Source organism: Phyllostomus discolor, chromosome 1, assembly GCF_004126475.2.
Source record: "Phyllostomus discolor isolate MPI-MPIP mPhyDis1 chromosome 1, mPhyDis1.pri.v3, whole genome shotgun sequence".
NCBI classification, from domain to species: Eukaryota; Metazoa; Chordata; class Mammalia; order Chiroptera; family Phyllostomidae; genus Phyllostomus; species Phyllostomus discolor.
The window spans coordinates 1,628,141-1,652,062 of NC_040903.2; the positions used below are offsets into that span (position 1 = coordinate 1,628,141).

Consider the following 23,922-nt stretch of genomic DNA (forward strand, 5'->3'; position numbering starts at 1 on the left):
GATGCTTTGGTTTGCAGCCTGTGCTCAATCCACTGAGCTATGCCAGCCAGGGCCCATATCTATTTTTAAATGTGCGTTCTTCACCCCAAGACTCGGCACAAGGGAGACTCTAGGCCTGGGCGGCACCAGCTGCAGGGCCAGCTGCTTCGGAGGTGACGAGATGGGGCTGTGGCAGACGCAGCCGTGCCTGCCGCGCTATCCTCTCTCGGTGGGGGTGGGTGGGGGGGCTGTCACGCTGCTGGCGAGGCTGGACCACCGACAGGGGGCCCGAGGGGACAGGGCGTGAGGACCCGGAGGAGACGAACCAGAGATGGAACGAAGCCCACTGTCTGCTGCTGCATATGGTACCCAGGCTCCCGGGGGGTGGCCTGACTGGGGCGGGCGGGGGACCCCGGGCTGCTGGGCGGTCGGCTCCACAAAGGGACCGGCCAGTCTGGGCAGCCCTGCAGAAAACCCAGCAGGCCTCCCCGTCAGAGCGCAGCAGCCGGTTCCCAGACGGACGTGGAGACGCGAGAGGCCCCCGCGCCTGCACCCGTGCTCCTGCGCCCACCGGGCCCCGGGCCCGTCCGGTGCCAGAAAGAGGCCAGTCTGCAGGACGAGCAGGGGGCACGAAGCTGCAGGGGAGACGAACCCGCAGCCCACCCAGACCCGGAGGTCAGCGGAGGCCCAGGTCTGCACGAGACCCCCGCTTTGGTCAGTGGCCCCCACCCGCCCCGACGCATGGCACATGGCACCTGGGCACACGAGCCCCAGCAGGCGGCCCCTGGCCCCCGTCCCCTGGATGAGTGGGCACGGGCTTCCCGGGCTGCAGTGCGGCCACTTGGTCCCGACGGGTCAGGCCCTTCCAGGTTCAAACCCAGGAACAGTGTCGGCTGCCCCATGCTAGCTGCCGTGCAGTCACAGCCCCGTCCTGGGTGACGGTCGGCACTCCCGCCAGACAGGGACAGGCAGGCTCCTTGAGGCAGGGGGGGCAGGACAAGGCCCCCCCCAGCTGGCCTGCGTGCCGAGCCCGTTTGGGGTGGGGGGAGGCCGGGGGCCCTTCAGGTGGGCAGGGACCCAGGGGCCCGAGGGCCGGCCGCAGAGACGGAAGGAGACAGAGGCAGGACCAGACGAGGACGAGGCGAGGAGGCACCAGGTCGCTGACGACAGGAATCACACGTGGAGACGGCGCAGGACCTCAGGGCGCGGCACCTTCCGGGCGAAAACCGCGCTGCTGCGGCCAGAGGACTCCGGCCCGCCGCCGCAGTCTCCCTCGGCCCCGGCGGGGGTCAGAGCTCGTTGTGGCGCGCTCTCGAGATCCGGCTGGACAGGTCCTGCAGGTGCTTCTTCACCTGGAGAGACGGACAGACGGCCGGCCCGGACCCGAGTCCCGGCCACACGGGGTCACTGCGCGGCCCTGCCGCCTTCCAGTTCTCCACCCCCAGAAACCGCCACAACCCAGTCACCGACGCAGCGTGGCCGTGGCCAGGACACCGCCAGAGCACGTGAGGAGCCACTCGCCAGGGCCCGTTGGTGGTCCTGCCACCGGCCCGGCACCCCTGGCAGCCCCTGCCCACTCCTCCCGGAACCTGTCGGTGGGGAGGCAGCCCCCCCCAGGCTCCCGTGGGCCCCTGGAGCGCGAGTCTGCCGGCGCACTTCCTGGCCCCCGTGCGTGCTTTCCCGCTGGGCAACGCTCCGCTCCCGCTCACTCACACCCGCCTGCCTGTGCCGGGTGAACCCGCCCGCCTGTGAACCCCCGAGTTCCGATGCCCCTTTTGGAGTCGACCGCGCAGGCGCCGCGGCAATCGGCTTCCCCCACACACTCAGCCAGGAGCAGGCGCAGCCTGCTCAGCCGTGTGCTCTCGCAGGGACTCACCCCTGCCGCTCCAGAGGCTGGCGAGGCCACACCCCGCCCACTCACTGCGCCAGCCCCACGCCCTGCAGAGGCCAGTCTACCCGGCCCGCCCTGTGCCACCCCTGCCCCAGCCCCCGCGTGCACCCTGTGTCCTCCCCACCAGACCCGCACCGGAGGCTCTCTGGACAAAGGCCCCTCACCTCTTGGCCCTTGGACGGTGCCCACCCCACGCGCCCTGACCAGAGGCCCCATGGGAGGGTGGTGGCTGGCCTGGGGCCGTCTGCTCCAGCCTTCAGCGGGTCCCCGCCCCCTCAGCGGCCCAGTGTGGCTGCCCCAGCAAGCACGGGGCAGATCCTCAGGGCGCAGTGGCCTGCGTGTGCTCTGGAGATACTCACCCAGCAGCTGAGGACCTTCGGGACCACTGACCGGCCACCATGTTCAGGGCCAGGATTTCCGGCTCCGGCCTGCCCGCCCGACCTCACCAGGGCAGCCGGCGCAGTGGCCACGCAGGAACAAGGCTGAGCGTCCGAGGCCCCGCCCCTCCGCAGGGGAAACCGAGGCTCGGACCCGGAAGCCGGGCACCCACGCGGGCCGGGGGGCGGGGCACCCACCTTGTAGCCCAGCTCCTTGGTCTTCTCCTCCAGCTGGGCATAGCGCTCCCGGTTGCGGCTGACGTGCTCCGGGTCGCCCAGCCGCTCCACGTGCTTCAGCTTCTGGTGCGAGATCTCCAGCTGCTTCTGGAAGTGGCTGTGCTTCTCGACCTTCACCTCGAAGTGCTTCAGCTCTTCCTGGCGGGCGTCAAGGGTGGCTGAGTCCCCCGCGGGCTCCTGCGGCCCGGAGCCCCTCCCCCGCTGGCCCGCCACCCGGACGAGAGGGAGGGAAAGCAGCGACAGCACAAACTCCCACCGGGCAAGTGCGTGGGGCAGGCCGCGACGGCACAGCGGGGCGCCGTCCTTACCCTCAAGGCCTCCAGCTCCTTCTCCGTGAAGTTGGAGGCCCGGGCCAGGTCCCACAGGTCCAGCACGCGGGGCTCCTCGAACTCTGGCGGAGAGAGGGAGGGGTGGCCTCAGACTCTCGAGGTGTCCCGCGGGCCCTGGGCCGCGCCTCCAGCCTGGCTGCCAGAGCTGTGTGTGTGTGTGTGTGTGTGTGTGTGTGTGTGCACGTGCACAGACGTGTGGGTGGGTGGGTGTGTGTCCGTGCAGCATCCTTGGGAAGCAAAGGGGTATGCTCCGCATGGGCTTGGGACTGGAGAGGGACGCGTGGGTGCGGACAAGCCACCACACGCGGAGCTGTGACCAGGGTGACCAGCTGTCCCGACAGATGCGAGGGGCACGGGGAGGCCGAGCACCTGGCTGTGTGGCACTCCCGGAGAGCGGAGCCCGAGAGCAGCCCGGCCCGCCCGCGCTCACCGGCCCCGGCGCCGTAGCCCTGGTGGCTGACCCTCCGCAGGCGGTCGTAGCCCTGGTCGATGCCCCGCAGCTTGTCCCGGAGCTCCGCGTGCCTGCTGTGCAGCCCGGCCTCCTCCTGCCCGCGGCTCATGTCCGACGGGCTGATGGCGTTCTCCTGGAGCTCTGTGGCAAGGGGGGGGTGTGCCAGCCCTGCGTCACTGGGGGTCACACGTCCTCTCGTGTCTGGCTGCAGTCTCTTTCCTTCCACAGGCCCCAAGGTTGCTGAAGGGTCCCTCTCCCAGCCCCTTCCTCCGAGAGGGGCGGACCCGGGAGCCCTCGCTCCTACGCGGCCCTCCCGGGTGCCTGCCGGCTTTCTGAGGGTCGCAGCCCATGACTGGGGTGGGTCCTGAGACCAGACAATGGTGCCAGCAGCGGTCACATGGCCAGAATGAGGTGTCTGTGGGAGCAGCGGCTGGTGGCAAGCCCCGAAGCAGCACCCCATCTGACTAATGCACCCCGCGCCTGCCGAAGGCACCCTGACGGGTGGGACCCTGCATGGTGCTACCCCCCAGAAAAGAGGGAAAGCAGATGAGGCCCTTGCACAGTGCCCCCCCGACAGCCCCCTCTGGAGCCAGAGCTGCCCACGGGGGTGTGGGAGGGGTGGGAGGTGGGGGGAGGCACCTTCCGTCCTGCTCAGGGCCTCCAGCAGGACGTTGTACTCCCGGACCTTCTCCCTGTGGTGCTGGAACTCCCGCCAGAGCTTGTCCAGCTCTTCCCTGGAGAACTTCCCCGAGGTCTGCGCCTGCGGGGGCGGGGGGGCGGCCGAGTGAGCCTGCTGCGGGCCGGGCTCACCTGTCCACGCCTTGGGCGCCCCCCGCTCCCCGTGGGCCGCAGGGCAGCGTGGATTAATGCAGGTCCCAGGCTCAGCCTGGGGCTACAGGGAGCCCCTTCCCCCATGGGCCCTCCCCCCGCCCCCAAGACTGAGGCGACTGGCTGCTGTGAGAGTTCCCACTCCTGACCCCTCACAACGTGCGCTGTGGGCCCTCGGGGGGGGGGGGGCGCCTGTCAGAGCCACGGCCCCTTGCAGGCCCCCACACCCCGGAGCAGACGCAGAGTGCGCCCCCGCCCCCCGTGCGTGGCTGCTGGGCAGCCCCAGCGACAGGCGCCCCCAATTCTCGACACGAGGGCATGCGTCTCGGGGTCCGCAGGAAGCACCGGGGTACCTTGTGCCACAGTTTCTCCAGCCGGGGGTCCTCCAGGCTGTCCTGCTCGGTCCCGTCGTTGAGGGAGTTGCTGCTGAGCGCCCGGGTGTCCTTCCTGCCGTCCAGGCCGTACTTGGCCAGGATGACTAGGGGAGAGGGGCTGGCCGTCAAGGCGGGGCCGGGGTCGCCGGCCAGGTCCGTCCCACTGCCTGCAGGTTCCCTCCTCCCACCCTGGGCTTCCCGTGACACTCAGGACCCAGCGGAAGGAAACAAGCCCCAGGGCCGCACGCTGCCTGAGGAAGACAGTGGCTCAGGGCCCCGCCGACATCGCTGGCTGCCCCGAGGCCCCCCACGGCGAGCAGGCCCGGCTGGGCCGGGAGCTGTGCCTGTGGGGTCATGTGCAGACGGACCTCACAGATTTTCAAAACCCAACTTCTCAGCCAGCGACCAGCGAGGGCGGGAGGGACAGAGCTTAGGGTGGTGGGTGTGGCTGGGGGCCTCTTTGTGGCCAGCCTGCCCCCTGCTGGACGAAGGTTTTTCTACAGGAGAAACTGCTGTCAGCAGCTTCCAGTGCAAGTCCGAGACACTGGGAAGGAAGAAGGCCCACCAGCCCGCCAGTCCCCAGTCAACGTGGGGATTCGCCTGGAGCCGCTTCTCGGCCATGCGGGCGCAGTGCCCAGAACTCAGGGTCCACTCCCGGGCGGCCAAGTCCAGCACCCAGGACATTGCAAGGGCCTCTCCAAGCCCCAGTCCTGTCCTCCTTGGCCCAGGGCTCCCCTCGCTCTGCGCCCCATTCCTGCCAGCTGGCCCCAGCTCCTCCCGTGGGCGGACCCCTGCTGGACACAACCGGCCCTGAGGGGGCCCCAGGGCGCACGCCCTGCATGTCAGCCCCTTGGCTGGGCAGGCTGCTCCCCCTCAGGGAGCCCCCCCACCCCAGTCCACAGCTTCCGAGCCGAGGACCTCACTGCACCGGCGAGCCCAGACCACCGCAGGGCTGGAGAGGGAGCCGAGACGAGTGTGTGTTCCCGCACTCACCAGTGAGCCTGGGGGCTTCCCAGGTGTCAGGCGCCCACCCAGCCCTCTCCCTGAACTGCAGGAGACCCCACCCTCGCGGGGTCGCACAGGCAGACACACCCACCAACCCCTCGGACCACGCTGCCGAGGTCCCCCTTCGCCTCGTGTGACCGACACCCGAGAAGCCAGGAAGCAGGCCGCCCGGACGGACAGCCCGCAGACTGAGCCCCACTGTGGGGCGGCGGGCTGCACCCCGGACGACGCGGGAGGGAAGGTACCGTTGAGGTTCCGGATCAGCTGCGCCTCCTTCTCCCCGTCTTCGTCTAACCCTTCGGCCTTCAGCTTCTTCCAGGCGAACTCGTCCCTCTCTTGTATCTTCAGGTCAGCGTGGAGCTCGGACAGCTCCACGGGAGACAGCTGCAGCTGCGGGGCACGGGCGGGGGCGTGGGACGACGGGCCGAGCAGCGGACCAACGACACCGGCTGGGAGAGGCTGACCCCAGAGACAGGGCGGCCGGAGACCCCAGCAGCTGGGCAGAACTCGGGGTCGGAGCCCCAGCCCTGCCAAGTCCCGCACACGGTCCAGCAGGGGAACCTGGAGGGACCCCGGCCCCGTGGGGCGAGGACCACTGGCCTTGCCTGGACCGTCTGCAGCACCGTGTGTCCCTGGGGAGCCACCTGCTCTCAGCGGCCTGGGCCCGCGGGCACAGGCGGGGAAGGCAACAGGACGCCCCACCGTCCCTCCCTGGAACCTGGGGACAGTCATGGGGCACCTGGGCCAGCGGGGTGGGGAGACGCAGGGGCCAGAACTCGGGGCTTGCTGAGGAAACCAGCTCTTATACTGTGACACCGTGACTATCATTAAATTAAAGAGGACAGAAGGCCGAATTGACGAGAAACGTCTTAAAAATAAAAAGCGCTGCCACGGCTCACTGGCCGGGAAGCTTTCCCCGTGAGCAGGCGCCCGCTGAGGGGGGCTGGGCAGGACCCCAGTTCTCGGGAGCCGCACCCCTGCCCCGCCCCACCCCGCCGCCCCGCCTGGGGGGGCCACACCATCTCTCCCAGCAGAAAAGATACCTGACGGTTCTCGCCTGTTCCATGAAACCGGCGGCTGCATATATCAATTAGTTCACATGCCTGACACCCCCCCTTCGGAACTCGCTAAGGACCCCCAGTGACAGACCCGGGGCTGGGCGTGCAGGGTGCCCAAGTGCCGGCCTGTCCTGCGGGAGGTGTCAGCCCTCAGGGCCAGTGTGGGCTGGAGGCACGCGCCCCCTGCTGGCGGGGGAGGGAAGAGCGCCCCAGCTGGCTGCACACCGGGCCTCGCCAGCAACGAGGGCGCTGTACCCACAGCCTCCGGAGCCAGGGGTCACCGGGAGCGGGGCCGAGCGTGCGGTCCCGGGCACAGTGGAGATGAAAGCGCAGACTCCTGGGGTCCTTCATAAGGAGAGCAGTGTGACCTCGGGCCTCCGGTCTCCACCTCTCACTGGCCCCTAGTCTGACGCTCGCACTGCCTCTGCTTCTTAGACGGACCCGGCCCCTCCGACTGCCGCTCTGCCACTGCCAGTGGGCCAGGGCTGCTCCCTGGGGCCAGGGCTGCTCCCCGGGGCGAGGGCACGGCGCCGGGCGAGAGGAAACGTGTGCACTGGACGGCTGCCCCAGAAGGAACCGCAGGGAAGGGCCCCTGGACTGGGCAGGTTCTTCCCTTCCCGAGCCTCCGACCCCAGGGGACGAGTCACCAGGGTCACGCTAAACCTGCGTTCCGGTTCGTACTGGTTCTGAGCGCAGAAGAAAACAGCTGTGATTTCTGAGTCTGAACAGAAGCGTGAAACCTGACCCCCTCGGGTTTCCTGTCCTTCCGTTCCTACTCCCACCCTCAAAATCCTGACCCGCCTGTGACATGAAACGCTCAGGTCACAGCGCGGCGGCCACCGCTACAGACGGCGCTGACTGTTAACAAGCAGGCACCTGAATGCTCATAAAAAACCCACAAGAAGAGAAACGTGCTTTGGGGTTCTCTAGTTTAACGGCGGACTTCCAGACGCCACCTGCAGGTGCGCTTGGGCTGCAGGCTGCACGCGGCGCGAGCCGGGAGCCAGGCCCTGTTTGTGAAGTGGACGGGCAGGCGGAGATGTGCACCGCGGACAGCCAGACCTGGACTCGGGAACCGGGTTCTGGGCGGCTGCGGGGGAGGGCTGCGCACGGCCCCACCTGGTGACGTCAGCACGTTAAAAGCGCTGAGAGGTCCAGCAGCAAAGGAACCTCCAGCAGCGTGACCGCAGAGCTGTCGCCTGCGCCCAGGGCCCGCAATCCTCATAAAATCCCGGGGCAGAGGGTGGCTCCGGACAGCCCGCGTGTGAGCCGGAGCCGGCACCTGTGCAGCTCAGGGAGGGACCGCCAGCCCCCACTCCTCAGAGCCCTGCTCCAGGTCCCGTGGGAACGAACACCCCGCACCCTCCCCCCGCCCCGGATTCTTTCAATATCTCTTCAAATTACAGTTACCCGTCAAGGCCTCCCATGAAAAGAACTAGTTAGTAGCAGCCAAACGCAGAGCCGGACGTGTCCAGCATTCAGAGTGGAGAGGACCACCAATGACCGCCAGACCAGCACTACGGGTGTGTTTGTGGCGTAGACAGTGGCGATAGTACAAGTGAATATACTCCATTTCAAACCCATCCGGGTATGTGCATTAAATATGCAACAAAGCAGTTTTAAAAAAACTGCTCGGAATGGGCCACAGCTCGGGTCTCCGGCTGAGCAACAGTGTGCGGAGTAGTCCCTGGAGGCCTGGCGGTGTGCAGCCTCAGTGCAGCACCGCCCGTGGTGGGGCCTGAGACCCCCAGGCGCTCCGGGGAGGCGCCCTCAGGACGACCACGTCCCACCCACCGCCAGGTGTGCGAGTGAAACCCGCCCCTAGCCCGCCCTCCAGGGTCCCTCCTGGTGCCCCAGGGAAGGGGACGGGCCGCAGGCGGCGCACAGGGACACAGGGGCGGTCACACACAGCCTCCCTCCCCGTCTGGGCCCCCGCCTTGGAGCACAAGCGCTTCAACGGTTTTAATCACCGAGTGAGGACAAGAGCCGTCGACAGGAGCTCGCAGCTCCCAGAACCTTGCTCCCGGGCGCTCTGCCACCCCGTCAGCACGTGACCTTGAGCTATGAGGGCGAGGCCCCTTGCAGGGCTTCCCCCCAGCCCCGGGGATCCGGGGTCTCGCACCACCCCGAAGGCGTCCAGGACCCACGAGCGCTCGTATGCACCAAAGAGGAACTGCACAACTCCACGGGGAGTCAAGACGGAAATGCCGGGGCAGGGGGAGACGACACGCGCAGCTCCCGGAGGACCACAGCCCCACCCGGCCGGCAGCGCCCCCCGGCCCGGCCGCTCACCCGCTGGGCCTTCCCCCACAGCTGGTTCAACTTCTCCATGCGGAACTCGCCCCCGGGCTCGCGCTTCGGGGGCCGCTCGGGCTCGTTCTGCTCACGCGAGTACTTGCCGCCGTGGCCCGCCACCTGCCAGGGCCTGAGCACCAGCAGGAGCGGGAGCAGCAGCAGCGGCGGCGCCAGGAGCCGGCGCAGCCGGGGTCCGACTGTGTGCGACGACATGTCCTTCCTTCGGCCTCGGAGACCCCGCACTCAGATCCACAGGTCCCACTAAGCCCCGCCCCGCCTCTGCCGCGCTGCCTCCTGGGAGTTGTAGTTCTCTCACATGCGACTAGCCCAGGCGAGGCCGCAGGCAGACTACGAGGCCCGGGAAGCCTTGCGGAGGCACGTGGGCGTTTCCCAGGCAACCACGCCGCGGCCTCGTGACGTCCAACGCCCGAGGCGGCCGATTGCGCTAGGGCTGCGGGAATAGATTTCGGGGTTGCCCGGGTTTCTGGGCGAGAGGGGTCAGGTGTGCCCAGACGCTGGAAACCAAATGCCCGCAGGGCCAGTCCTCTCTACGTTGTAGAACTTGTAATTCGGAAGTCGGGACCGGGTCTTTCTGTGCCCGAGACTGTTCCTGCGTCATCTGAAGTTGAATCTTCCTTGTCATTGTAGGCTTGGGGGAGGTGGCCCCTGCTTGGCACAGGGGCGTGCACGTCGCTGCTGTCAAGCACCTAGGGGACACCCAGCCCCCTCCTTCACTTGACAGAGGACGAAAGGGGGAGGCCCGCCCTGGCCGGGCGCTCAGTGGGTGGGAGCGTCCTCCGATGCACAGAAAGGCGGCGGTTCGACCCCTGGTCCGGGCACATGCCTAGGTTCCATCTCGGGTTGGGGCAGGTATGGGAGGCAACATATCAATGTTTTTCTCTCTCAAAAAAAAAAAATTCGTAAGCATATCCATGGATAAGGATTTTAAAAAATCGTTAACAAAATACTAGCAAATCAAATCCAGCACTATATATGAGGGAGGACCATGCAAACTGGAATTATCTTCTGGAGGGTGGACCCCTTGTAGTATAGGCCTCCCCGCTAGGTGAGCGTTCTAGGAACCCACCTGTGTCAGTGTACCAGCTGGTATTGTTGTGAGAGGCTGCGTTCTGTTTCAGTGAAAAAAATTTTTTAAAGATTTTATTTATTTATTTTCAGAGAGGGAAGGGAGGGAGATAGAGAGAGAAACATGAATGTGCGGTTGCTGGGGGTCATGGCCTGCAACCCAGGTATGTACCCTGACTGGGAATCGAACCTGCGACACTGAAATTTTTTTTGAAGACTTTCAATGTGTTTGGCCATGTCATGATGGGGGATTTACAAGCTCACCTGCCCACACTGTGCTGAGTGTTCAGCAATTTTTGACCCAAAATGGCATGACCCCCATGCTCCGCCCTCCCCATTCACCCCATCTCACCCTGTGCAACATTTTTTTTTTGTTTCCCCCGGATGAGAAACGTCTAAGGGAAATGTTTTGCTGATGTGGAAGAAGTGAAACGGAAAACAGCAGAAGCACAAAAAGGCACCCAAACTGACACGTGCAAACACTGTTCTGAGCAGTGGGGAAAACGTCTCCATAGGTGTGTTGCATCCCATGGAGAACACTTTGAGGGTGACTGAAGTTTAAACATGTGAGAATAAATACACAAATTTTTAATGAATCAAGTCTGGCTTTTCTTGGGTCCGCCCCTTGTAAATATATAACTAACTTTGGCTTCGTATCTGATGGCGAGTCCGTGTCGGTGGCAGTCTCTTCAGTAGCAGGATAAAGGAGACCACAGCTCGCGGTGGTCCCGGCAGGCGCAGGGGCAGGCGCAATCGCAGCATGTGGCAAGTCCGCCCCCTCCCACCCCCCGCCGTGGGCGATGAAGTCACGCAGCCAACGAGAGGCAGAGGGCGCTTTCCCGGCCGGGTGAGGGGTGTCCACACGCAACGCACAACTCACAGCGGACGCCAGGCGGAAGGCCGGGCCCCTTCACGCTGAAATGAAGAAGCCGGCGAGGAGGCTCAGGCGCGGTCTGTGACGGCTTCGCGCCCACCGGGGCGGCCAGAGTGAAACAGACCAGCTCTGTCAAGGGCTGGAAAGAAGGTGAAGCAACCGAAACCCTCCGACATTTCCGGTGGGTGGCGAAAGCGCTCAACCACTTTGCAGAACTCTGTGTCAGTTTCTCGTACTATTAAAAAACACCCACTTGACGATCCAACCCAATGGGTCCAATGCTGTGGATCCGGCAATGCAACTGGTGGATCTGGCAATGCGACTGCCGGGTCGCCCGGAGGCGTGAAAAAGCACGCCCGGAGAAAGACGCCGGAGCGCGGTCCTGGCGGCTTCGCTCGTCGCGGAGCCCGGGAGCAGCCCCGAGCCCGTCACCAGGAAAACGAATGCACAAACCGCAGTACACGCATCTAAAGGAACAGTAGCCAGCACAAACAAACAAACAAACAAAGGAGCTACGGCTACACGCAACAACACGGACAAGCTTTCTCGCGGGGAGGAGTTCACCGGAGCGGGTCCAGCAGAGAGAGGCAGCGGGGCCTGCTGGCCGGTGAAGGGGCTGGGCGCTGGGGGAGACCAGGCAGCTCTGGACCGCTTTTTCAGGCTCCAGACAGCTCCCCCGCAATGTTTCTGCAGACTCGGGCGTCCCTCCTTTCCCCCAAGGTGTGCAGTGGGGTGGGAACGGGAGGCCCCCTCCCCCGCCTTCCGCCGCCCTCTGCTCCGGGGCCTGGCGTTCCCCGGGGCCTGCTGCGCTGGCCGACCCGGAAGCACTTCCCTCTGGGACCCAGCTCACCACTGGGCACCGCCCCTCTGCGCAGGGAGATTAACGTGTCCGCGGTAGACTCCCGCTCAGCAGTGCCGACAGGAAACCTCCGCCAGCCTGAGTCCGGGTGCAGAACAGTAGTAGTTACTGGAACTGCTCTTTTTAGAAGTGGACGTCTTGCACGAGTTCCTCCTCCTCCTCTGTGCTCCAGCCTCCCCCAGAGGGACCTGCAATGAGGGGCTTTTTGTGCTACTTTAACCTTGGGATGCCCGGGGTGGGGGGGGGGGCAGATGCATGGGCCCAGCTGGGGCCTCCCTGCCGGTCTCTGCGGACCGCGTGCTTGGAGCCCCCGTACGCTGCCCCCGGCACCAGGCTGCCGCTTTATGAGGCAGCCCAGTTCCCAAGGCCCCGCCCCGACCCGGAGAGCAGTTGAACTTGGACAAAGGCCTTTTCCTGATGACATGAGCAGCCCCATTTCTAATGACCAGAGGACACGTGCATGACTCCAGGATGGTCACACCACTTCCTGGGACTCAGCGACTGTCCACCGAATGGGCGGGGACGGGACAGTGGGGCCTCCTGCTCCCATGGGTGGGGTGGGGTCTGTGCAGACGGCTCTCTGGCTCTGCAGATCAGCCCGGAGAGCAGGAGTGCACTGGGGGAGAAGCTGCGGTCTCCTGGCCCGCGAACACGGCTCTCCTCGGGTTTCCGCCTTCCTCCGAGTCTCCGATGACGTGTTCCGGTTTCCCCTGCAGTGACTGATCTTGTGTGTTATTCCCGGACTTGGGGTGCTGGAAATAATGTCAGTTTAGGAAACCTTATTTTCCCTGCGCAGCCACTAACACAGAGTTAGAGCTCGATCTCGCCCACAAATTCTGAATCCGGCAACGGAGCTAAAGGCCCCGCTCAGGGCCGTGGTTTCTCTGTCCACGCTCAGGCCCTCGCGCACGCAGCCGTGTGGCCTGTGAGTAGAGACGGCGCCATCTCTCCCCAGACCTCGCCGGCCCCAGCCGCCTCCAGCCGGACTTGCGGCCCCTGGCCGGCCTCCCGGGGCCAGCTCCCAGCACTGGCCGATAACTTGGGGGACCCTGTGAGATTTGGGGTGGAGCCTCTCATCAGAGCCCCCGAGTTCCCTGCTGTCCCGAACAGTGAGGACGTTTCTCGAGAACAGAAACTGGATCTTGCCGAATGCTCTCTCTGCGCCTGTTGACAGGGTCCCACGCGTTCCGGTTTTCAACACGCTACCGTGCGAGCGTCCCTTGGGTGCAGGAGAGCGCCTGTGGCCGGGGGCAGAGGAGCAAAGGCCCCCAGCTCGCCCTCCCCCTCCCCCACCCTAACCCCCCCCGGGAACTCCTGTCCTGTGTCGTCTTAGGCTCTGTGCCTGTCCACTCGGCGCCCTTCAGTCGTGAGGCCACGCCGACGGCCCACGTTGTCACACCTCCCCGGCCGTCCAGAGCCCACAGTCTGAGCCGCCTGTCACACACCACGCCCACGTGTCTCAAGCCAGTATCCCCCGGGGCCGGTGCCAGACCGCAAGGGACAGCCCCTGGGCCCCAGAGCCTGCTGGACTTGTTCCCACTGGCCAGTCTGAAGTGGCTTCCCTGACCTGCCTTTCCTCCGGCATCGTGACCTTGTGGTGCAGGGCCAGGAGGGACGTGGGAGGCGACCGCAGAGCCCCCTGTGGCTGTCCCAGGGGGCCCACCTCGGGTGGCCGGTGGCGGGAGGGGCCCTGACTGTGTGCAGGAAAACATTTCACAACTCGAGTCCGGGGGATTCTGAGAGCACACTTGTGACAGCTGGGGATGGTGACGCAAGGCAGGACTGAGGAGAGGCAGCAGGAGAGAACGGGGTGAGGTGTCCCGGGCCCCCAGAAATGTTACGGGAGAGGAGTGAGCCTAGGTGCGGCCGCTGGTCGCTCACTGGACAGTCAGGGGCAAAGGGGACAGGTTCCGGGGGGGGCGAGCCTGAAATGAGCGGCTGCCACCCACTGCTCCCTAGTTGCCAATCCTGTGGGGGGCCCTCAGAGTTTAGGAGGCCCTGCAAGCCTGTGGGGGCAGGGGGAGGGGGGAGGGGAGGAAGGTCGGGGAGGGAGAGCTGGGTCCTTCTTCCTGAGGGCTTTCTCTTTGGGGCTGTATTTATTTATTGTCAGAAAGAGGGGGAGAGAGAGAGAGAGGGAGCGAAACACCCACCAGCCGCCTCTCCCAGGAGCCCCAGCGGGAGGCTGAACGTGAAACCCAGGCATCGAACAGGGGGCCCCCGGCTCTGCAGCACGGCCAACGCCCAACCCAGGGAGCCACGCTGCTCAGGGCCCTCGGGGGGGTTTAAAGCCTGGGGGTTCGGGGAGCACCTCAGTAGAATGTTTGTCAGCTCCCCGCAGATGCACCGGAGTGAGGCTGATTCCCGGACCGCGCCGGCCTCAGGCGCGGCTGGCAGACAGCACTCACCGGCTGGGTTCCTGCTGCTTCTCTCCTAGGCGGGCAACTCCCGCTCCGGCTGGGGAGGAGCGGGGCAAACGGTTCCCTCCTAGGGGTCCCTGGGGTGGGGGGCAGGCTCTGTGGCCCACCAGCCAGCTGTGGACTGCTGGGCCCTTCCCGATCTCGGCGTCCCCTCGTCCCGTAGCCCACGCTGTCTCAGGGACAGGGCCCTCGGGGGAGGCCAGCCCAGGGCCGACAGGTTCGGGAAGCGCTCTGCCTGCCCGTCCTCGCTGCGTGTGGTCCGACTGAGAACCGAGACGCAGACAGATGACGCCGGTTCCCTCACGGCTCAGGGCGGCTTCAGCTCGGGGCACGATCCCACCGCGGATGGGCTTAATCATGACAGAAGCTTCCCCCCAGGGGCGGGCCCCAGGGCCCCAGGGCCCCCATGGACTGCAGCCCCAGCCCCTTGGGGCCAGGCAGCGTGCAGGGGGCCAAGGGCTGAGCGCACCTGCCCAGGGCAGCAAGGCACCTGCCTGCCACCTGCCGCTTCAGGAGGGGCTCAGACCGCCTGTGCGGTCTGCCCTCGGCCCCAGTGGCCACTGGAGGCCCCGCCCAGGACCCTTCGTGCAGAGAACGAGGCCTCTGAGCCCAGGGCCCGGCCAGGCCCTCTCAGGACACCGGCACCTTTGCTGGCCGGGCCGCAGCCCTCTGCAAGGGACACTCCCTCTGCCTGCAGCGCTCCCCCCCGCAGCTCCCTGGTGGACGGGCACCTCCACCAGGCTGTCCTCCCTGATCACCGCAGCGGAGGTTGCCTAACCCCTGGAGGAGGCTGGGCTGCTTAACTCTCTGATTCCCAGTCAGAAAGGCCCAGAGTCCGGGAATCCTGAGGGGGTGTCAGACTCGCGGAAACCCAGAGCTGGGTGACGATGGGTAGACCTCGTTGTGCCCCGGCTCTGACCCGCCTGCCAGGGGGTCCCACGGTTTCAGCTCCTTCTATTCTGGGGGCCTTGTGGGCTGTGGGCCGTGGGCTGTGGGCTGTGGGCTGGGGCAGCCCGAGCTCCACCCGCACCAGCCTCCCTGTGCTCTCTGGCGCCCCCCCTCCATTCCTGGTGGGTCCTGCACGAGTCTGCCCTCATCTGGTTGCTGTCATCATCCAGCCCCCTTCGTGTCCCCTGGGCCCCCCCCACCACTCCCCTGAGACAGGACCCTGTGCCGGCCAGACAGCCTCCAGGGACCCATGTCCGTCTGTCTGTGGCAGGAGTGGTTGGCCGGCTCTTGGGAAATGTCAGGGGTGAGTCGGCGCTGGCCCACGGGCAGGCCCAGTGACGTGCTGTCACTTTGTGAGTCTCTTTCCTTAATCAGCCCGGGAGAGAGGGCGCAGCGGAGGGTTTCCCATGGCAACCACCAGTGGGCAGAGTGCTCCCCTGTCTGGGCTTGTCCCCAGAGGACCAGATGGCCCCAGGCTGCTGACCCTGGCTCCCTGAGGTGAGGGCTGTGCCCTGGGGTGTGACTTCCAGGCACTGGGCTTGGGCTGGCGGACTGGAGCAGGTGCAGCTAATCAGCCCCACCCGCTCACGGACCTGACGGGGAAGCTGAGCCGGCGGGGAGGGGGGCAGACGCTCACTCCACTCAGAAGGCAGGTGTGTGGACGGCCTGACACCGGGACCTTGAGAGAGAGCTCAGGGGGATGCCGCCCGCTGCACCCGGGACTCACCTCTCCGCCGCGTCACTGCCACCCGTCCACCCATGCACTCGTCCGTCCACCCATCCATCCACCCATCCGTCCATCCACCATCCGTCCATCCACCATCCACCCATCCATCCATCCATCCATCATCCACCCATCCATCATCCACCCATCCATCATCCATCCATCCACCATCCATCCATCCACCATCCATCCATCCATCCATCCACCATCCATCCATCCGTCCATCCACCCACCCATCCACCATCCATCCACCCATCCACCCACCATCCATCCACCATCCATCCATCCACCATCCATCCATCCACCATCCATCCATCCACCATCCACCATCCATCCATCCACCATCCATCCACCATCCATCCATCCACCATCCATCCACCATCCATCCACCATCCATCCATCCACCCATCCACCATCCATCCACCATCCATCCATCCACCCATCTACTATCCATCCACCATCCATCCACCATCCACCCACCCACCCACCATCCATCCATCCACCCATCCATCCATCCATCCACCATCCATCCACCCACCCACCATCCATCCATCCACCCATCCATCCATCCATCCATCCATCATCCATTCACCCATCCACCCACCCACCTATCTATCCACCCACCCACCCATCCACCCTCCATCCATCCACCATCCACCCACCCACCTACCCATCCATCCATCCACCTATCCATCCACCTGTCCATCCAGCCACCCACCCACCCATCAATCCATCCACCCACCCATCCATCTACCCACCCATCCACCTACCCATCCATCCACCCACCCACCCGTCCATCCACCCACCTACCCACCTATCCATCCATCCACCCCTCCACCCACCCACTCATCCACCCACCTGTCCATCCGCCAATGAGCCCTGTATTCACCTGTTCATTTATCTACATGCCCATGAAACGAACTTACCACTGTCCCTCCCAGATATCCCACTATCACGTACCCACCCACTTTCCCACCGACCCACTGCCTCATCCACCTATCTCCTCACCCAGCGCCTACCCCTCAGCACACCACACACCCATCCCAACTCACCTCTCTGCCTCTCCCCACCCATATACCATTTACCTGCTACCCACCCACTCTCTCACCCACGCACTATCCTCCTCGCACTCACCCACTTGCCCTGCCACTACCCACTTACCCCCGCCCTCCCAGACTTCTGCCCGCCCACTTACGGCCCTGCTCACACCCCTGCCATCCGCTCATCTGCGCACCACATGAGAGCGGCGTGTGCTGAGTCGGCCGGTCCAGGGCGCATTCTAGGCAATTTGCCTCTGTGTCAGCACTTGATACTATCCGGTTGGGACGTTTGCCAGCCTGGTGGGTGTGCCGCGCACGTGTTGCGGTTTCCGTTTGCGTCTCCCCCGTCCTGCGCGGGGGCGGGCGCCCAGGCTCCCCCTGGTGTGGAGAGCCCGCGTGCGTGCTCGCCGTCGGAGCGGACTGCTCCGCGCTGTTGGGCGCCTGCCTGCAGCGGCGCTTCCCTCTCCTCGTTTCTCGGCTCCGCACTCCTGAGTCCTGGGAAGCAAGACGCAGATTTCAGGGTCACACAGTTCAGATGCATGTTCATGTGTGAATGTGGTTAAATCAAGGCTGTGGGTGGGGACCTGCAGACTGCATAGCATTAGGAACGCTTTTGGCTGCAAGCGAGAGAGAGGCAACTTCAGTGACTCCATCGGCTTCTACAACAGACCAAGCCGGCGGCGGTGGCAGCTTCAGGTGTGGCATGCTCCAGCGGTTCCGGGTGTCACCGAGGACCCAGTGTTCAGCCCCTGTGTGCTGCTTCTGCAGGGTTGGCCTGTCCCGGGCCTGGTTCCCCCTCCGTTCCTGAGGTCTCTGTCAGCACCTCCTGGGGCTCCACGGTCTCACGCACACAGGCTCTGGGGTGAGCAGGCCGGCTCAGGCCACGCGGGCATCCTCGAACCAGCCTGCGCGGCGGGAGCACGCAGTGCGCACGGTGGGTGGAGTCAGCCTCTCGGAGACGCGGTTGGCCGCCACACAGGCGCCGCGGCAGATGGACGGGGGCGCGGTGCTGGGCGGGATCGATGAGCGCCCGCTGAGTCGGTCGTGGCCCGGGGTGCTCGGTGGCCCTCACGCCGGCGCGGAGCAGCCCCTCCTCCCGAACCTGGGCGCGTGCCTGCGCGCCAGATGGCGGAGGCTCCGGCAGTCTGATCTGTGGATCGCCGCGGGGATTTGCTTAATTAGAAAATTTTCAGCACGGAAGAATGAAAAGGTGGAGGGGCGCGACGAGCGCCTGGCTCCCCACTGGGGCCGGCAGTCTGGACCGCGAGCGGGGCCCCGCGTGTTCCTTCTCTCCGCCCCTCCGCGAAGGCCTGGCCCCACGTCTCTGCGTGAGTTGCAGACACTGCGGCGCTTTACCCTTCGTCTTTCGACTCGCATCTGTTACGCACGGGGACGTCTCCTGGAGGACCAGCGTGGCTGGGCCGCGCCTCCGAAAACGGACAATAGCCCTGGCTGGTGTAGCTCAGTGGATTGAGTGCGGGCTGGGAACCAAAGTGTTCCAGGTTCGATTCCCAGCCAGGGTACATGCCTGGGTTGCAGGCCATGACCCCCAGCAACCGCACATTGATGTTTCTCTCTCTCTCTCTCTTTCTCCCTCCCTTCCCTCTCTAAAAATAAATAAATAAAATCTTTAAAAAAAGATATTTTCTTAAAAGAAAAGAAAAGAAAAGGAAACGGACAATCACTTCTCCAGCGTCAGCTAGCAGCCCTTCTGGGTGCAGCAGCGTCCGGAGTGTGCCCGGCCCCTCCGGAGCTGTCTGAGAGCACCGAGGTCTCGCCGAGTCCTGCCTTCCGTATCACTGGTCTCTTTAGAACCTTTGCTTTCCGCTCTAGACTCAAAGAGCCCTTTCCCGGTGAAAAGTTTCCCACCAAACGGTGGTCCCGCCACTCTTGCTGGGAGATGCTGACTTTTGAAGGGCCGGGCGAGTGGTCTTGGGCAGCACCCTGCGCGGGCCGGTTCCTGCTGGGGTTTCCCCCTCGCTCTGCGTCCCCGCCCCTCCCCCCTCGGAAGTGAGGGGTGAGTCCCTCGCGAGGGAAGGAGGGTTTCCCGTGAGTGAGGCCACGTTCCGTTCCGTGTGCTGCTGTGCCGCCCCCGCTGTGCGTGGGGAGGCGACCACCCTGAGGCTGCGTTAGCTTTGCGCGTTGCCTTTGATCCCCCCCCCCCCCGCCCCCACCGCCGCCTTTGGTTCAATCCGGGCATTTTCTATTACTCCATTACATCTCCTCAACTGACCTCACGATCCCTCTTTCAAGTGCTTCTAGAGGATTTCCTGAGGTCCAAGCTCAGGACGCCAGCCAGCGTGGTTGGGTGAGGGGCCGGTCCCACCCTGGAAGCCGAATGGCCCTCAAAGGCCCACCTCCTGACACCATCCTCTCTGGGGGTGAAGGTCGCCATGAATTTTGCGGGCGTGCACACGTTCAAATCAGACAGGATGTTTCTGAAGAGAAGCTGCAAATATTTCTTATTTCTTCTTCCACGTGGAATGCTCTTATTTCCTCGTGGCAGCATTTACGGTTTTATTTTTATCTCGTTTCCAGCCTTGGACTGTCAAGTGCGTTGGTGGGGTGTTTTCCTGTGTGTGCGTGTGCGTGTGCACGTGTCTGTCTGTGTGTGCCTGCATGTGTGTGTCTGAGTGTGTGCATCTGCGTGTCCTGCTCCAGGTTTGCTGAACACCTTGGATGTGGGTTGATATTTTTCATCATATTTGGAAAAATTTTTGCCATCATCTCTTCCGACGTGTGTGTTTTTCCTGCTACAGCCTCTCCCCTCTCTCTGGGGCCCCAACAACGGGTCCAGCACAGAAGAGCACCCGGGCTCACCCCCTTAGTGTCACCTCCCTGGGCCTCTGCTGTCCCATCCCTTGTCCCCTCTCCTTTCAGATCTGGCACCCCCTGTCACGTGCCGTTGGGGACCCCGGCTCCCCTGCCTGCTGTGCAGCTCAGCCGGGGTGCTTTCACGCCAGACCCCCACCCTGCCTGGTGTGGCTGCCCCACCCGCCCTCTCAGGGCAGCCCTGCTGGCCGGGAACCCCCACCCGCTCGCCCCCGCGGCCGTCTGCGCATCTGAGTCCTGGACCTGGGCGGCGGCGGCGGCTCCGGGGGCCCCAGAGGCTCATCTGCTGCCCGCAGCGGCCCTGGGTGCGTTTCCGTCGACTGTCGTCCCCGGGTCGTGCAGCGAGTTTTCCCGATTCTTCACGTCTCGGTTTTTTTTTTCCTTCTTTTTAAAAAAAGATTGCATCTATTTATTTTTAGAGAGAAGGGAAGGGGGAGAAAGAGAGGGAGAGAAACATCCATGTGTGGTTCCCTCTCGTGCGCCCCCTGCTGGGGACCTGGCCTGCAACCCAGGCATGTGCCCAGACCTTCCTCCCGCCCAAACCAGCAGGGAACCCCACCCCGCGGCCCCCCACCCCTGCTCCTTCCAGACTTGTGTTCCGCTCTCCTTTTCTCTCTGTTAAAAAAAAAGCAAAACAAACCAAAAAACAACCCCCAATCTAAAAAACACCTAAGAAAAATGAGAAAAAAAACCCTAAAAAATATTTTTAAAAAATTGAAAAACAAAACGAAACACAACCAAAAGCCGCAAAACAACTCCGAACCCTGCCCTTGAGAGGCCGGCAGGTCCCGGTCAGCGCCCTCCCCCTGCAGTGACCCTTTGGGGTGACGTCTCGTCCCACCGGTGCGTGCCTGAGGTTTACCTGGCAGCTCCCGCGTCCTTCACCGGAAGGCCCCCGCACTGCAGCGCGGGAAACACCCCCAGCTCGCGAGACTCGTCTGCGGCGAGTGCCCGCCCCGCCGCCCACCCGGGCTGCTCTTCACCAGTGCTGCCCCCTGCCCCCTCCCCCACGGCCGTGTGTCCCCCCGTGAACCGTGGAGCCAGCTTGTCCAGGAAAAACCGGCTGGTGTTCCAGCGGGGGCCCTGCTGCAAACGTGTGTCCTGACTCCGGGAATTTGAGGCTTCCTACCCCGGACCACCGTGGTTCTCCGCACGTGCGCTCCTGCTCCGTCCCCTCGGGGGTCCTGGGAGGCCCCTCCTCCGGTTCCGGAGACCCCCTCCATGGTCCTGACTCGGTGTGGCTGGTCCCGTCCCCCCCCCCCCCCCCCCCCGTCTCACGGAACCCCCCCACCGTTGGCTGGTTGCTGTGTGGTGCTCCTCTCTCTCCTCCCCCGTTGACTGCCGCGCCTCTGAACTTGGAGCTGCTCAGCCTTGTCCCTGTGGCGGGGACCGCGGGGTGGGCCTCGGGACACAGCGTGGCTGGGGGGCCCTGCGGTCTCCCAGCCCCCATCCATCCCCTCGATCCTGCAGTGGTGACCCACCCGAGCTTGCTCCAGCACCAGCCTCCGCTGTGCCCCCCACCCCACCCGCTGCCGTGCTGACAGAGTGGCCCCTCTACCGGGCTGCCACCCCAGGCCCCTGTGGCCACGGCTGGGTCACGGGGCTGGCTCCTGCAGACGGACCACGGGGGCCGCCCCCCGTGAGCCGGCCCAGCACCTTAGACAGCTGCGGCCGCGGCTCTGCTGACCCGGAGAGGCTGCGGCCCGGCCAGCGCACGGCTCCCGGGAGGTCGAGCAGCAGTTCGGGGTCAGGGCGAGTTCAGTGCGGGCGCTTTGCCGCCGGCTCTGGTCGAGAGGCCAGACCCCGCTGGACCAGCGCTGCGTGGAGAACCCCTCCGAGACCAGCTCATCCCCCTCGGGGGCTCCTCCTCGGAGGTCGCAGGAGGCGGAAGAGCCTCGTCCACCCCCGTGGGGGGGAGAAGGCGGGAGAGGTTGCCGAGGAAACCGCGGAGGTGCAGAGGGTGACACTGACTCCCACCACTTTGCACGGGGTCGTGGCGTGGACAGCCAGGATCTACGGAGTCCGTGTGTGCGTGCATGCATGTGACTGTGTGTGCTCACGTGTGGGTGTGCATACTCACATGTGGGTGTGCGTGGGGCCCTATAGCCCCCCCAGTGTGCTGATGGGGACCCCAGCAGGAGGCCCTCGGGGCGCCTCCCCTCTCGGCAGGCGAGTGGGGACTGTCCCTGGGTGGGACGTGGGGACAAGGAGGACTAGTTAGAGGGGTGAGGCGGCGGCCTGGCCAGAGGGCAGGAGTGATAGCTGCCCCAGGGAGACGGCCCCTGGCCACGTAGCGCCCCCTGGGGTCCAGCTCTTGTCGCCGACCCCGGCAGGGACTCCCACAGTCATGGTTTACATGCCCACGCCCACTCTCTGCCCAGCCCAGGGCCAGGGGTGTGTAGGTGGTCCGACCCCGCCGCCCTGGGTGGCTCTTCCGTAACGACGGGAGGGGCTCGGCCGAGGGCCAGAGGGACGGGTCAGGAGGGACGGGATGAAGTGGGCTGGCCCTGGGGGGCCTGTCTGTGCCGAAAGCACGGCCTTTCCCACACCGGCGGCGGCCCACCGCCCTTGTAACCGAGTGTTTGGCAATGCGGCCCCTCCTAGCTTCCCGCCCTCCAGGGTCCTTGCTCCCTGCGTGGTGGGGGGGCTGTGCTGCCCACCACCCTGCCATGGCCCAGCACCCAGCGTGCCGAGGGAGGGCGTGCCCGAGAGCAGACCGCTCAGGTCTGGACACACCCTGTCTCCGTGGTCAGGCGCCGTGGCCGCTGGGGTTCCCACGAGGGCCCGGGGTCCTGTGCGAGTCCGGATTCAGAACGCCGGAGTCACGGGGCTCTCCATCACCTTCTCTCTCCTCGTCCCTTCCCCGTCTTGGCCTGGGAGCAGCCAGACCCTCCCGGGGCCTCAGGTCCTGGCCCAGGGCGGGGCGCCCGGAAGGAGGGCAGGATCGCTCACTGGAGCAGCACATAAAGGGGTGGGCGGGCCCCGAGGGTCCTGGTGGCAGTCCGGTCTGGCCGGCCAGCCGGTCGTTACTGCCCACGACCACCTCGGGTGCCGCCGGGACTGGCCCCCTCCTGCGTGTCCTCCCTGTCCCTGCTTAGCTGCTGAACAGCTCGTCCTGTAGAGCCCACCTCAGGGGCCACCTCCCCCAGGAAGCCTTCCAGACCCCTCTTTGTGGCCCCATCCCTCAGCTCCAGCCCTGGTCTGTCAGTCTCCACCTCTGCCCTGGGAGCTTCCTGAGGGCGGGGAGGGGGCTGCCTGTGCGGGCCTGGAGGTGCGGTCCCCAGGCCCTGGAAGGGCCCATAGGGGTGAGGGAGGGGGTGGAAGAGGCTGTTGTGCTCTGGGCTGTGCCTTCGGCCTTGCTGAGCTCAGAGACGCCTGGTGCCTGCTGGGAGGGGCCCTGGAGGCGCTCCTTTGCCACTCTGCTTTGTCCCCAGGAGGCGAGTGGTCACGTTTCCTCCCCCCCCCCCAGCGGCAGGCCTCCCCCGTGCCGAGCGGCCCCCCAGTGAGACTCCAGCAGGAGCTCCAGCTGGGTGAGGGGGAGGGCCCAGACAGCCGCAGGGTGTCCGGCGAGCAGGGCGCATCACACACGTGCTGGGCCGAGAAAAGAAACAGGCGTGTTTTTAATTTAATTTTTTTTTGTTTTTGCACTATCTCAAAAGGAAAATAACAACCTCAAAATGTTAAAAACAAACTATTTTTACTTTAAAAGGGCAAAAACAGCCCCAACAAACAGAGCGAATAAAAAGATCTTGGCTGAAGGTCCCGAAGGCTTACTCATCGCCGCCGGGGATGGGAGTCGGTCAGGCCGGGAGAAGCATAGTGCTGGGGGGGGGCGGGGGGGGCGGGGAGAGGACCGGGGGAGGCACGTGCCTCCACTCGGGTGTGTGGAGCGAGCCAGTGACAGGGCGCCTGGCGCTGGAAGCACTCCCGCCGGAGACGGGGCATCTACCCCCACGGGCTGGTGGGAGATGGGAGGTCAGGGAAGGCTTCCTGGAGGAGGGGGCCCACCTGCCCCACACTTGGGGGGGCACGCCTCGGAGAAGGAGCCAGCGTCGTGGAGGGCTGGGGGGCGGCGAGCTGGCGCAGCGGGTGAGAGCTGTGCTCACAAGCCAGGGACACCCGGGTGCACATCCGCTCCATCCCTTGGGGGCCGTGACTCAGGCACAGGCCGCCAACCTCCTCGGGCCCAGTGTGCTGACCCGCAACTTCCGAGCGGTGAAAGCGCGGGAGAGGCCGCGCCCTTAGCCGGGAGGCCCCGGCCGGCCGGGTTTGTCGGCCGTTGGAGCGCCTGTGGGCGGACACGGACTGGTGGCGGCCT

The 23,922-nt window shown here is 65.2% G+C and overlaps 1 protein-coding gene and 1 long non-coding RNA gene across 3 annotated transcripts; both read right to left on the reverse strand.

The window, feature by feature from the left end:
- Window positions 1–57: 57 nt before the first annotated feature.
- On the reverse strand, window positions 58–23,519 carry LOC118498927. The gene is made up of 3 exons (XR_004901416.1): window positions 23,507–23,519; window positions 16,391–16,398; window positions 58–325 (listed from the first exon to the last, which is right to left on the reverse strand). It is a non-coding gene; the product is annotated as an uncharacterized LOC118498927 (long non-coding RNA).
- Window positions 750–9,111, reverse strand: LRPAP1 (LDL receptor related protein associated protein 1). Of its 2 annotated transcripts, XM_036018337.1 has the most exons (9): window positions 8,822–9,111; window positions 5,717–5,861; window positions 4,446–4,570; window positions 3,904–4,024; window positions 3,244–3,405; window positions 2,793–2,875; window positions 2,446–2,622; window positions 1,262–1,331; window positions 750–768 (listed from the first exon to the last, which is right to left on the reverse strand). In XM_036018337.1, exons 1-8 carry the CDS (start codon window positions 9,035–9,037, stop codon window positions 1,269–1,271), a joined length of 1,092 nt encoding a protein of 363 aa, XP_035874230.1. In that variant the 5' UTR covers window positions 9,038–9,111; the 3' UTR covers window positions 750–768; window positions 1,262–1,268. The 2 variants fall into 2 exon arrangements, with proteins under 2 accessions (XP_035874230.1, XP_028359611.1); XM_028503810.2 differs by lacking the exon at window positions 750–768 and having other exon boundaries at window positions 1,218–1,331.
- Window positions 23,520–23,922: the final 403 nt, after the last annotated feature.